Source organism: Symsagittifera roscoffensis, chromosome 3, assembly GCF_963678635.1.
Source record: "Symsagittifera roscoffensis chromosome 3, txSymRosc1.1, whole genome shotgun sequence".
In the NCBI taxonomy this organism is placed as follows: Eukaryota; Metazoa; Xenacoelomorpha; order Acoela; family Convolutidae; genus Symsagittifera; species Symsagittifera roscoffensis.
This window is the reverse complement of record NC_087064.1, coordinates 51,902,138-51,916,634: the sequence shown is the minus strand read 5'-3', so window position 1 is coordinate 51,916,634 and position 14,497 is coordinate 51,902,138. Positions and strand designations below refer to the sequence as shown.

The 14,497-nt window shown below is 35.2% G+C and overlaps 1 protein-coding gene across 1 annotated transcript in view; it reads left to right on the top strand.

The window, feature by feature from the left end:
- LOC134841314 (uncharacterized) overlaps nucleotides 1-14,181 on the top strand; it is a 50,057-nt gene extending 35,876 nt beyond the window's left edge. Inside the window, exons 7-20 of the mRNA XM_063857213.1 lie at nucleotides 5,557-5,756; nucleotides 5,906-6,103; nucleotides 7,817-7,963; nucleotides 8,352-8,525; nucleotides 8,849-8,943; nucleotides 9,191-9,405; nucleotides 9,682-9,821; nucleotides 10,203-10,261; nucleotides 10,658-10,802; nucleotides 11,087-11,178; nucleotides 11,399-11,545; nucleotides 11,839-12,027; nucleotides 12,239-12,388; nucleotides 13,909-14,181. Coding sequence (XP_063713283.1) covers nucleotides 5,557-5,756; nucleotides 5,906-6,103; nucleotides 7,817-7,963; nucleotides 8,352-8,525; nucleotides 8,849-8,943; nucleotides 9,191-9,405; nucleotides 9,682-9,821; nucleotides 10,203-10,261; nucleotides 10,658-10,802; nucleotides 11,087-11,178; nucleotides 11,399-11,545; nucleotides 11,839-12,027; nucleotides 12,239-12,388; nucleotides 13,909-14,167 — 2,210 coding nt within the window. The 3' untranslated portion in view covers nucleotides 14,168-14,181. The remainder of the gene's footprint in view (nucleotides 1-5,556; nucleotides 5,757-5,905; nucleotides 6,104-7,816; nucleotides 7,964-8,351; nucleotides 8,526-8,848; nucleotides 8,944-9,190; nucleotides 9,406-9,681; nucleotides 9,822-10,202; nucleotides 10,262-10,657; nucleotides 10,803-11,086; nucleotides 11,179-11,398; nucleotides 11,546-11,838; nucleotides 12,028-12,238; nucleotides 12,389-13,908) is intronic.
- The last annotated feature ends 316 nt before the right edge of the window (nucleotides 14,182-14,497 follow it).

Sequence of the window (14,497 nt, the reverse complement as noted above, 5' to 3'; positions counted from 1 at the left end):
AAGCTTATCATGCTATTTTCATATTATTTTTTTGGTCTATGAAATAGTATGATAAGCATTTTTTTTTTCATAATATGAAATAGTATGATAAGCATTTTTTGTCAACCCGGGAATAGTGAAACAATACTGACAATCTGTAATTATATTGCGTAAAAACATTGCTTTTCGGTTCATGGTTATCTAATTTCCGGCTTGTTGACCTATCACCGGAAGGACAGTTTAGTTGCAATATACTAGCCTATACTGCGATCTCATACGACTAATTGCAACAAACTCCATGCCTTAAAAATTAGTAAAAGCTTAGAATTGTTAGTCTCAAACGACAGGAGAACAAAGAATGGAACTTTTAAACTATCCCTCTTGGTATCTAGTAACGAATTGCCACCCTTATAAAGAGCTAAATCAGCGGTTAAGCATATGTGAATTTTGAAGTGGGAGAAAAGAGATTCCGAAATATCAAACAGACTTTTTTACTGTAAAAACGCAGATGGCGCTCTTGTTTGGTGGGTGAACGGACACAAATCAGTGAATGGTAAATGCTTGTTTCCAAGCTAAAACCTAAACTTGCGGCAGATAGACACAAAAAAATGTGAGACAAAACGACATTTTTACTTGACTTAAGATTACTGAAACAGCTGCTCTTACCAACAGCTGCTTGCAAACGTAATTGATGATTTGTGAAAATGCTGCGTGACTTCTGAAGTTTCTAACTGTCTTTGAACGTCTATGAAGTAGTATTTGTTATTAAACATGGGAAACTTATTTAAAAGAATAGAAAACCATCCGCCGTAAGCCATGCGAAAACCATACGCCATCTTCGCTTGAAAGTGTGAAGTGATTAATTTAGCATGCCTCAAATCAGTTTGGAACGTGTTCTGACCCGGATTATATCGGTGTTTACGCGTTATTAGCACGAAGTGTATTGCGCGATAGCAATTCCAATCTGCAAAAACGACAAAGTTGATCCCCTGTTTTTTCTTTTTTGAAAATAGATAAAGTATTTTTATTAAAACGAAGAGCTCAAGACATCAAAAGTTTTCAGATAAAATAAAAACTTCCGTCCAAACTTCCGTCAAAAACAAACCAATGGCCACCAGGCCACACATCGCAATTAAAATAAAAACCACCCATGCACAGCAGGTCAATGACCTATCTAGATATTCTATATATTCTTTAACCTTGCGATGAGCAAGGGTATTGCAATCGGGTACTAGGCTTTTTCCCGTAAAAACTTTAGGCACAGAATAATCAAACGCAGAAGCGGATTTAGTGGGGTGGGGTGGCGGATGCCCCTTTACCCTCAGGGATTCGACCCCCTGCCGATGCCGACCCAAGGGGTCCCCACTTTGTTATATTTTGAGGTATCCATTTTTGGTGACGGACCCTAAAATTTTTCTAAAGGCGTCTTCGGTGCCAATTTATACTAACTTAAAGGGGGGAGCGTGCGCCGAAAAAATGCGATATTTGGTCAACATTTTCCAAAAAGTTTCAAAAAATTAGAGCAAACAATCAAAAACAATGAACAATCACAAGGGCGGGTATTTAGGGGGGGAGACAATAATTTTGAAGAGGAGAAGAAAATCTTGTCAAAATAGGGTCTTTATAAAATTTTGAGACCGCTCGGAAAATCAATTTGGTCGACCTTTTAAAAAGTCGACAAAATTTCAAAATTTCAGAAAATGTTTTAAAAATTCACCCCCCTCCAGAAAATCTTTAATCTTTCCATGCTTTTTACCCTTATCTAAATTAACAGTGACTAAATTTTTGTCTAATTGGGGAGGGCGTTCTACCTGTGAGTAGAATTAAAGCTTATTAAATTATAATTTAGCAATAACTAGACGAAAAGTTCAATTAAACACAGGCTGAACAGATCAAGTTTCTGATTACAAGAAGGAATCATTTTTTTGCGCTACGCAGTGGCGTGCGCAGAATTTTTTCTGAGTAGGGGAGCGGTTTTTCGAAGAAAAAAAATCATGTAAACTTTTTTTCTGGGGTCGAATAATTTGATTTTTCGAGCTCTCTGAAAGTAGTTTAAAGACCGTGTTTTGAGAGGTTTTTAAAAAAATTTGACCAATAAAATTGCTTTTTTGGTGCGCGCTGCCATTCAAATTAAATGGGGCACCCTTTGGTTGGTGAGGGGGTCGAATCCATGAGGATAGATCTGCCCCCTTCCCCCTAAATCCGCTCATTTACAAAAACCCCCACCCCTCCCCGGCCCATATTCCATTACACTTTCCCCATCACTTTTACCCAGGGTTAGTGTGCTAGTTGGCGAGCAGGGTGGACAAGGCTAATTTTGTGTACACGTGGGGAGAGGTAAGTAGTGAGAGTGTTATTTGCATCGGAAGGTATGAAGGTTTGAATGTTTCGAAGACCGGGAAAGTGGTTGGACGGAAGGATGAGGTTATACGTGGGGTGGTATTGAGGAAGAATCTTATTTTAATCCTTAAAAAATCTTAAAGTTTTAATTTTTTGGCTTTTGCAGAAATATCAAAAAGCACAGAAATTAAATTCAACCTTTTGGATTTACGTGAAAAAAAATGTAGTGAGATTAAAATGCAAGATAGCCGATAATAAAATACTTTAATGGATTTTTTTTCCGGAAGTAATCGATTATAATGACAATAAACATGATTTCATGATCTAATCTTGCAACAATACGTTATCGTTGCAAGATTAGATAATGAAATCATGTTTATTGTCGGGGTGAATGACAATATTTTAGATAACAGTTGTTCATTATAATCGATTTTTTCCATAAAGCTCAGGCGCGGTTTCACTGACTTGTTTGTCTCGACTTTTCGCTGGATTCCCTAAATCTTTTGGCAAAACAAGGTCTGAATAAAATTTGCAGAGAGCTCGAAAATCAATTTGGTTGACCTAAGAAAATGGATTTTTTTTTCAAAAAATCCCCTCCACCTCCAAAAAATTCTAAATTAATTTAAAGCATCCTTGTAATAATTAAAAATCTTCTGAGATTTCTGCGCTGCAAAAATGAAAACTATTTTGCAATTCGAACAGATTTTGAAGTTCATATCTTTGCTTGAAGTCAGCTAATTTATGCTGAGAATATTATTGACACCGGAAAGACAACTTGACGGCTGAAAAAGAAAGACCTGTTCACATGATCGAAGTCTAAAATCGAGTAACTGAAAAAGCCTCCGACTTTTATGTAAAGCAATGATTCACATGGTCTTATTAAAAACATCAATTGATCATCGTTTCAATTTTAATAAGTGTATGCGGACTCACGAAACTAATGGTGGGTTAGTCTAATTTTCCAACTGGTGAAATTAACCAAGTGATCGGTTGGAAAATTAGGAAAACATTGGATACCCATTAATTGAAAAAGCGATGCCTCCCCTCCACCTCCCATCTTTCTTAACAAGAATGATTCCTATTTATGCGACTTTAGTGGGCTGTACGTTCTGTATTTTGAAGCTATTTGAGACGCTATTTTTTGTTGGCAATCGAGGCATTTTTTATTCGACTTGTTGATGAATTTGGTCTGTTGGAAATTTTACTAATGAATGCAGCCAGTGTTATCTTGACCTTTAAATATTGAAGTTATACAATGGCCTAGAATTTTAATATAAGTTTATATCCTAAATTTTCACCCGGCCTTATTTACCACGGCACCTGAGAGTTGGGTGAAAAATTGGATGCCTTTTCGAAGTTGATGTATTGGAAGAATGATACATTAAACGAAAACGAACTTTCCGTCAGATGGTTGACAGTTTTTAAAAACAGAATTTTTTTTAAAATTTTTTTCTGAAATTCTTCGTAACGTGCTAACCAAAAGCAGCAAACTCAGCAGTTATTTTGATTTCGTCGATCTTGAAATTTATCTGCGTAAATTCTAGAGGTTGAAGTTTCTATTTGTTTTTTTTTATATACCAGACAAGATGCACGCATATGGTTACGGTAGCACCAAATCCTCTTTTTCATAAAGAAACAAAAAAATGAAGCAAATGACAATGACAAAAGTTTTTTAAATTGATGTTCTTGTGGCGGATTAGGTTAATCATACTTTTTATCTGAGCCAAATTGGGCAAATTCACTTGAATTAAGCCTAAAAGTCACACACCAAATTTATTTTAGTTTTCAAATAAGATCTTTCTAAAAAGCTTAAAGAAAGTGATGATATGATATTTTCAAACGAATGAAAAACCAAATTCAAATTTCTTTTCGATTTTTTAAAAATCTTCCGTAAAATAAAAAATGATGTCTCCAGCCTCTATTACAAATTTTTAAGCAAAACAACTTGCCTCAAACCAATATGGAATAATGATGGAGCCGGGTTAGGTAGCCACTTAAATGTTTAAAAAGAACGAAATATATTGCGCGTTTATTATCTCGAATGGGCTGAATGGACAATTTTTAAGCCGCTATAACTTGGCAAAAATTGACCGTAAAAGATTTTTTTGAGATAAAGAAATCTGAGCTCAGGAAGTCATTCTTTTTTAAAGGGTGTTAGAAAATCCATTCAAAGTTGGTTAGTTACAAAGTCGGAAATTGTCTGAAGGAAAACTCACTGAACGCAAACATTTCGTCGTTTTCTTTGAATTCGAATTAAGAACTTCAATTGCAACACAAAAATTATAGTAGAAAACAAAGCATGCCCTCTTAATCAGTTGTCAAATTATTGGATAAACTGGACCTGCTAGAATGAAATTTGTACATCCCCTCAGTGAAAACCTTGATTCTGATTTATAAACAATCGGTTTTTCAAAAAATTGGCGCGTTACCTACTAATTCAATTTTGTTGCTTCAACAAAAAAATTTATTCCAGTGAGTATTAGTTAAAACTGCTGACTAATTTTTTTGTTCAAACAACGAAATAGAATCTGAATGTAACGCGCCGATTTTTTAAAAGTAAATACCATTTTACAAAATATTTTTTTAGAGAACAGTCCGCCAAGCAAGGGCTACATTTGCATTCATCAAAGATCTTTTTTTTTGAGTGTTCGTCATTTAAATTTTTTCTTCATTTTTACAGTCTGCTATAATTATGAAAAGGCTTTTTTAATTAACTAACACTCAAAAAGAAAAGCTTTGATTATCAATATGATTGTCGAGTATGCCTGTGTTAGTTTTTTGGTGTCCGATCTTTTTATCACACCATACAGAAAAAATGACACTAATTTGAAAAACTTTCTATTTGTATTTTTATAAAACTATCGTCAGAACTCTTGCAGAGTAACCATCTATCCGTGTTTTGAATCGATTTTTGTTTGAACTTTTGATATATTTTTCAAATCATACACTCTTTCATCGGGACGTTAGAAGGCAGTCGAAACATTCAGGGTTTTGCTCTGCCTCACGCAGTTTTGCTTAACGTGGTGGGTCCAATACTTGCTCACCACTGGGTGTTCTTGATCGTTTTGAAAATCAGTTTACCCGTCAAAAGTTTCTTGGCCTTGACAGTATCTCCAGTGATACGAGGTCTTTTCTCTCGGAAATTAATGATATGAGCTCTATATCTTTCATTTCGGGTGCAAACAGCTCATAAAATTGCATGCGCTTGATTATTTTTAAATGATTGTTGTTTTTCAGATGTACACTTTCTGCCGAATAGCCCGGAGTCCAAAGGAAACTCCCGTTCTCATTACGAATCCATTTATGACCCAATCACAGAGTACAATAGGGCAGAATACAATTTCCTCAGTGGCTTCCCGTCGACCATAATCATGGACCCATCTAACAAGCCGTTTGAGGAAATAGTTCAGCATTTGTTCAGAGCTGTCATTTTTCATGTAAGGAATGATTTATTCGCTAGAATGATAAAAGGTCAAAAAACAAACATTTATCATTGAAATAAATCTTCATCATTTTCATTAACCAAAAACCAAACTTTCAAAAGCCTTTCGGTTTTGTTTTCTTCCATAACTTTTTTGGTTTTCAGTTCACTCACGTGGTGCTTGCTTTGAACTGGTGGGATGAATACTGGTCTGTGATTGGTCTGTCTGAGTTCCTGCTGAAAACATGGCAGAGTCACTACAGCAATCAACCATGGGCTGTCAACTTCACCCAACTGAACATCCATAGAAGTACATCCATGTATGACACAATCAGACCAACCAATCATATCGACGCCCTAGAGGTAGGATATTTAGGTATGAGTTTTTGTTCCGACTTTTGAAGGAACTGACGGAATATTTGTGCTCGAGGTGATTTTTTTCCAGACAAAGCGCAACTTTTTAACTTGCACTTTTTGAAAGTTTTTTTTTAATATCTCATTTGAAATAAATTGTTATCATGAGCTCAAACTTAAAAAGAAACTTCACCTGTAATTATTTTTTGTAAAGTTACGGGAGTTTAGAGATTGCCAATTTGTTCAATTTGGGACAATTAACGCGCGATATACTTCGTGCCACAGTGCTGATTTAAATTATCCGGAAAAAAACGAACATAATTTCAAAGTTCAAACGCTGATTTAAACCCGCTTTCTCAAAGTGGCGTACATTATACAAAAAATGCCTAGAAATTCCTAACTAATATTTTTTACCCCAAAATTGGGTCAATTTGACTTTTTTAAAGTTAATTGATAAGAACTTTATATCAAAAGAAGCCTCTCACAGAGCCCAATAGAGTTCTAGAAAAATAAAAGTTTTTTAAATTTGGAAATACGCTGAACCTTTATTTTTAAACAAAGGTTTTGATTTTTATGATGTAAAAATAATGGTTTTTGGCTATCAAGCAGCAGTATATTCATCCATACACATTTTAGAGAATTTAATTTTCTAGAACTTTGTTGTATTGTTTAAGAGGCTTTTTTTGATATAACTTTTTCATCATATAAATTGGTAGTTTAAGCGTAATTCTTGATTAATTAACAAAAAAATTGACCCATAATTAAAAAAAATTGACCCAAAAGGGTTGGCTAGAAATTTCTGGGAAAAAATGCACCATAGTAAATCTGATGAAATTCTAGGCAACTGTTGATCTGTTCATCTTAACCCAATATGAGAAAAACATGTTCGAAATTCAAGTAATGTTCGTTTTGTCCGGTTATATTATATCACCACTGTCTTAAAGCGTCAGCGGAGAAAAAGTTTGTCTTAGATATATTTCCAAATTAAATTGAGACATGCTTTTTGGTCTATTTATTACATTGCTATATGCAAAATATATCACTTTGTACTTTACATAGCGTGTGAGGGAATGATTTTCAAAAAAACAACTTAAAAAATTTTCGATTTTTTATAAATATTTTTTTCAAACTTTCAACAATTTTGTTCCGACTTTCGTAAAGAAAATAACGGAATAATCGTGATCGCGGTAATTTTTTTCTTCAGACAAACTTTGACTTCTTAACTAGCCATTTTTGACAAAATTTTTAAATATCAATCAAAGGAGCTCAAATTTGAAAAGATATTTAACCTTTGATCTCCGCGGATTTAATCCGTCGTAGAAATTGTTCCAATTTGGTGGAAGGAAGCTTATTTCCCATATTTGATTTGTTACTAGGAGCAAAATTTATCACCTTGTACTTTACATGACGCGTGGGGGGATGATTTTTACAAAAAAAAAGTCAAATAAAAAAATCGTTTTATTTTATTACGTTTAATTTTTTCATGCTATTACTGCTCTATAGACCTTAAGAGGCAGTCGGGATATTCAGGGCTTCGCCCTGATACAAGCGGTCTTGTAAACAATTTCTTGTCCCTTAAAGACTTAAACCAGTGAAATGACTGCTATGATTTAGACGAGAATGATTTTTCTGACAAAAATGAGAAACTTTGAACATTGCTTATGTGTGATCTTTTCACCTAATTTGGCTCGCTTCAGGTTCAATAGCATATTTTTATTTCAGTTTCAATTTCTCAAAAAGTTCTGGAGAGCAGTCCAAATAAATGCAAGAAACCCAGTTGAAATCTTGCCTTCGTTCCAAACTGGAGTCGCAAACTCTACAGCAATCAGAAATATGCAGATCATTCAGAATCCAATTGCAGCTATCAAGGTAACAAAATCTTACGATCAAAAAATTTCGCAAAAAGTAACACATCGCAAAAATGTTAATTGTTCGGAAACAAAACGAGATACAGTAGTCGCTGACTTACCAGAATACCCATAATTTAGAAATTGTGTTTTTTAAATTGATTTTTTTGGAGAAAAATGGCTTTAGCTACATACAAATACCATTTTTCTTGATTTTTTAAAAAAAAATTGCAAACTCAATTTTTATAACAAATAAATAAATTCGTTTGCGAGACCGAGAAAATACATATGTTAGATAAATTTAGATACTATCATAGCACCGCTTCGATTGTTACCCTTAGGCAAACGGCCTGTTTTAAAATGCCACGATTTTAACGTGCCTGATTTTTATTGAGTTGTTTTTTTTTCAGGCCGCTTCTTTGTTCAGCATGCTGTCATCTGTGAAGCGGGATGCCCTCAAACACATCATGACATCCACTCTCTGCAGATATGATGGTGATGCTGATAACCGTGGTGGTCTGTACATTAGCCGCAGCTGTGGCAGAGTGTATCATGTCTCCAACATCATCAACTCATTCTTAGACGTCAGTTTATCAAACCTTTTCTTACAAGAAAACCTTTCATTCGAGCAAAGCAGCTCATTTTTCCAGCGCAAAACACGCAAAAATACAGCATTAACTGCGATGAGTTTTCAATAAATTTTTCTACTCAATTCTTGAAAGCATTTTTGATATTTTTCAAAACAACTTGAGCCAGTTGGTAAAAAATGGACAAGTTTTTTGTGAAAACTAGTCAATAAAAAGGAGAAAAAACTGAACTAAAATACAATTATAAAAATAAACAGTATTGAAATCATTACAAACACTTTTCAAACAATGCATTGTTGTCATAAATTGGTGTGCTTCAGTTGTCGAATACAAACCGATTTGCGATCTCCACCCGTGAATTTTTCTTCAGATGGGCAAAGTACGAGGGGGTTCCAGAAATCACTCTCAAAACAAAGTAATCATTGTTCCCACTTAATTTCAATGTCTGATAGATTTCTTGCCTTTTCAAACCTATAACTTCTTTATGAAGAACATTTCTTTGTTATATTGTTTCCATACTTGAAAAATTTCCATAATTTTTTTTTGGAATATATATATGTTCAAACATATCGTGGTGATCTATCATAATTTTTTGTCGGAAAAAGAGGTAAAAGAAAGATACGTATAGTGTTAACTAAATTTGAAACATCGTTTTTTTCCAGCGCTTTCGGAGAAGTTATCATTTCCCAGAGCGAAATCACATCCAAAACAGCACCTCCTCACGAACTAGAGTCTCCATCATCTGAAACAGAACTTCAGCTGAACTTCTTCACTGTACTCCTTGTGCCTGTCCACTTCGTCGGGGTTGCCAGAGCTACGAGGTATGAGCCAGAAATGGCTGACGGACAATTTATGTGGCTTCGATTCCCCACTGAAAGTGAGTTCCTATTTTTTCGGATTTTAACAACGAAACAATACAATACGTTTAAGTATTTAAGTCCAATCTTCAATTAGATTTCAAGAAGGAAAAATACACATTTTGTAATGTGCCTGCTTAACACAATCTGTCTATAGAATGGTTTATTCATGAACAAATCTAGAGAAAGGGTCCACTTAAAAGGGTAATAACTGCTGAACCGGTTTTTGTCCTTTTGTAGGGTAATGTGAAAGTGATAGTTTAATGCATAACAGTTATGATCTGTAAACTTTTCAGCCCATCCGAGCAGTATTGGCAGAGGTCATCTTCCCCTCTCCCACTCTCCATCAGAAGACACCCCCTACTTCCTGGCCAACTATCCTCATTCCCAGTGGGCAGAACTATCTAAACGCCTGCTCAATTACTCCACAACACCTGTGAGTTTAAACTGTACCTTACATAAAAAAATATGCCCATTCTTCTAATTTTGAATTAAAAATGGAAAATTTACAATGCTTTTTTTTCACCGAGTATATTTGCCATGGTCATCCGCACGATCTTGCTCATTGGTTTTTTTTTGCGTGGGAGTGGGGTCTTCAACAAAAAATTTGAAAGTTTTGTAAACTTACTTTTTTGTTCGACCTACTTGATTTTCCGAATTCTTAAAAAACACTATAAACACCTTAGTTTGCAGAAAAAAAAACTTAACATATAAACATTTAATTGAAAAACAGGCCAAAATATCATTTTTGGGCTAATTTTTTGAAGTTTTTTTCATTTTCAAATGATTTGATTTAATCGCAGGCTTGGTTTTTTAGGTGCTCTCAGATGTGAAAACGAGATACTCTCTGCTATGCAGTGCCTATATTCTTGTACAGTGAGTGTTCAAACTAGTATTCCAAATCAACCAATTATTCTTCATAGTAGTTTTCCCGTTTTAAGGTTTGACACAAAGCAAGCTTTCAGTTGAAACATACGTGGCCAAGTTTTTTTAGACTTTTAAGTGTTCCGGTTTGCAGTTGGTGCGCACGTTTAGTTAATATTTCTAGAAGCTGCGTAAATTCAGATCATCTGTGCTCCAAGCTTTTTGAATCAGGTCCGAAGCAACTTTTTGTTCTAGGGAAATAAACAGAAAATTGGATATTCCATTTAAGAGCATGGTAGTGCGCCGAAATCAGTAGGACAACAACTAGTTATATTTGTTATAATATTTATCCGCGTGTACTTCGCTTTTAAGTTGTTAGTAGCCTTGGGCGAGCCATTTTGTTGACAGGAACAGTCGTCTACCTGCTCACATTCTGTTCGGCCTGGTAGACTACGGGGGGAGCGAGTATCACCCCCTCGGCTGGGAAGTGGTGGGGCAACTTACACACGCTTCCGTGACTCTGTTCCATTCCACGATGCCCTCTCTTATCAAGGTGGGAAAAAACTTAAATTCATCAGTGTTACTAAGTTCGGGGTAACAGAATTCGAGCAAATTATTTCAACAAGCACGAGCACAAGTTGTGGCTCTTTTTCCTTCGCTTCCCCCAACCTGCAAACTTTTGTTCACATTTGCCGATTATTATGAAATTTGGTACGCCGACTCTTGGTACGCAGAAATTGGTAGAAAAAATTGTGAAACTCATATTCCGAATTGGGGTTTGCTGGTCTTTGAATGAGGACTGCAATTAATTAAACTTGATTTATTATTATGTTTCAGAGATTCTATCGTCCGATCTGGTCTTCGATGTACAAACTGTGTGACTTAGATATCGACTTCTCTTCTCTGTCTTCATCCAACTCATACAAAACGTACTCACAGTTCAACAACTAATTTCCATAGATGACGCGTTTGCTAAGAAAGCAAAGTCCCAAGTGACGACAGTCACTTAGCCGGTCACTTTAATGGTTTTTTAAAATGAAAATTTCTCATAAATATCAATTTTTTCATGACACGAATGTTCTATGGTTTTTTTCATAATAAAGCTTGCTCACAATAATCAATATTTGCTGTCACGAATGTGTGTTCCAGGTGGGCGTGTCAGTCTGTGGTGTCTAAGTGGACCTGTTTCTTCGAGAGTGGATCAAACTCGATGTCATGTCATCGCAGAATGAGGGTGTTCCTCGAGTTTCTCATGGAAGATTACAAAACATCACACTCGAAAGAAGACAAAATCAGGCTAGTAATTCAGATGCTAGCTTTAAAAATCCTACCATCAGGATCCAGGGTAACTTTGATTAGTTATGAAACAGAAAGGTTGGGTTCGGTTTTGAGCTTATGAGCTTATCTAACGTACGTACAGTACGGTTATAAGCACATCTATTAATGGAAAAACTTTTATTCGGTCATTCAAATAGAAATAATATTTCCCAAAAAATTGTAGTGTAATTTGTTTTGTGATTTTAAAAATTTGAATGACATCTGAAGTCTCAAATTCTTCAAAACATGACAAAAATTGTTCCAAATGACAGGTGGTTTCTTTCTCTGGAGCATCACTCGACTGCGATCCAAACCGCTCTTTCCTCGTCCTCTCTCGACGTGTGGGAGGACTGGCTCCAATTGTTAACCACAGAGAGAAGTCACTTCAGTTCCACTTTAAAGAACAGCATCATCACTGGACTAGCCATGACTTACGACAATGATGTAAACGCCAATATACGGTATGAATGTGACGTTTGAACCTCAGGTCAATAATAAATGACTAAGGTAGAAGGCTCTGACTTTTTTTGCTGTTATATTTTTCTCAAATTTTCAAAAGCACTAAATTTTTCTAAAAAGTGTACTTCAATTTTGAGCGTGGGACGTTTGCTTTCTGCTAACAACCAAAAGTTCTGGGTTTCCTAATTTTGAAATTAAACTTGAAGCGTTTAGACTGTGGGAAAAGTTAAAAAGGAATGAGTTGCAACTTTCTGAACCAGAGGCAGTTCTCCTGATCAGTGGTCTCTGCGTCTACCCTCAAAGTGTGCTACTAACCCTCGATCACCTTAGCAACCTCAACCAGGGATACCCACAGGATCCAGGGTAATTTTGATTAGTTATGAAACAGAAAGGTTGGCTTCGGTTTTCGTTTGAAACTGAAGCATTATTTTTTCAATCCAGAAACATTTGTAAACATTTTGATGAAGGTACCAGAAACGTTCCGTGTAAATTAAAAATTTGATTAGTTCATTATAGTTCGTATGCTGGTCTTTTTTCGTTGATGAGCTTTAACCTTGAAAAAGATTGCCAGTATACTTGTTTTTTTTTAATCGTCATCATCAACTAAACATTAGGTCTATCCTAGCATTTTTGTCCAGAGGCTGCTTATTTACACAAGCGAAGTGTGGTGTACTATTACTAAGAGTTTTTCCAACTTAAGTTGCAAATAAAAGTGCTGATTTGGTAGAAATTTTGTCAGATTTCAATTTAATCATAATTACAACTATTTAAACAGCGGCAATTTATGATTATTTTTTGCTGCTTTTTTCATGGCTAGTGAAATTTATGAAAATGTACGGGATTTGTTAGTTTTTTTTTTTTGCAACGCTTTCTGAAACCTTTTGCAATTCAGCTGAAATTTCAGTTTTTCTCGAAAACTGCTGTACCAATTTTCAAAAAAGGGTACTAATTGAAAAACTGGCAGCCTTTCTACGTGTCTTAATATTCCGCCAATCTCTTTTCATTCTGCGACCTTCGAAAGTTTCAGTAGCGCAATTTTTGATCCAATTCTTTCGAATTTTTTCTTTTTTTTTCAAATATAAATTGCAAAAATCTGAGATGAAGGTTTCGATCAAAAGAACCAATAATGGGGATATCCCCTTCTCAATCGGCTATTCCCTAAACTTGCTGGGAAAAATTATGCCCTCAAACAAGCCCAAATTCTGACATATTGGTTAGTTCTTTAAACTTTTTTACTTTTCTCAAAAACTACCCTGCCAAATAGAATAATAAGTGTTGAACTGAAAGACAAAAAATTTATGCAAATCTTCCCTGCGCAAATGGATATGCCCTGCTTTTAGAAATTAATATGGCCTAGAAAGTGTCCAAATTTTGAAAATGTAACCGTTTTTTTTTGGATTTTTTTTCAGAAAGTAACGTACTGATTCTGAGGTTGATAGCTCATTCAAACTAACAAGGTGGTTAGATTTTCCATGCGTAATCTATTTCATCCTAATGTTTGCAGAAAAACAATATGAACTTCGGAAAAGTTGTTTTCATTGCTAGCTAAATCTGATATAAAGAACTCAATCTGTAAATCAGAGTTTGAATTCTTTTTCTTAATTCTATTATATTTTGAGCTTATAAGGAGATTTAATCCGTCTTAGAAATCGTTTCAAATTGGTTGAAAGAAGCTTATTTGCCATAATTGATTTGTTACTAGGAGCAAAATCTGTCACTTTGTACTTTATATGGCGTGTGGCGGGATGATTTTTACGAAAAACCTTGAATTAAAAAAAGTTTCGTTATTTTTCATTACGCTCCAAAGACTTTAAAAGGCAGTCGGGACAATCAGGGTTTTGCCCTGATACGCGCAGTTTCATTCCAGTTTGTATCTGCTTTAGGTTTCTTCAGAATGTCTTCAACAGCAGCCAATTTTGCCCAGTCATCCTTCAAGTGGCCTCTTTTATCACAGCCCAAACTGAACTTGACAAACTGAACCAATTTTTCCAGTTTCTTTCATCCAAAAATTTATCTACATGTGTTGACATGGAAACACAAATAAAGCAAAAGTTCATCGAGCAACTCGATTTGTACAGCCAAAATGTGGCGAAAACTCGGGAATGGTTGAAAGAATTTTTGTTCAATCGTATGAAGACTTAACATTGAAAACTTTTTGTCAATTATGAATGAAATTGTTTTTGCAGCCTAATTTATAATTTGATTTAACTTATTAAAGTTTTGCGAAAGAAAGAGAGCAATTGCGGCGCGATTACGCAAAAAAGACATGACACCGCTAAAAGAACGATCTCTTAAACTGTGATCCAGGATACAGAAAAGTTTTTGAGTTTTTGAGTTTCTTAAACACTTTCGTAAGTAAATGCCAAGATTTTGATTTTTTAAAATAATTTCGTGAGTAAACGCCAAAACGTTTCATGCAGTAGCGGAATTAGAGGGGCGGAAGAGCGGGGGGAAGGGTGAATGGCTGGGCCA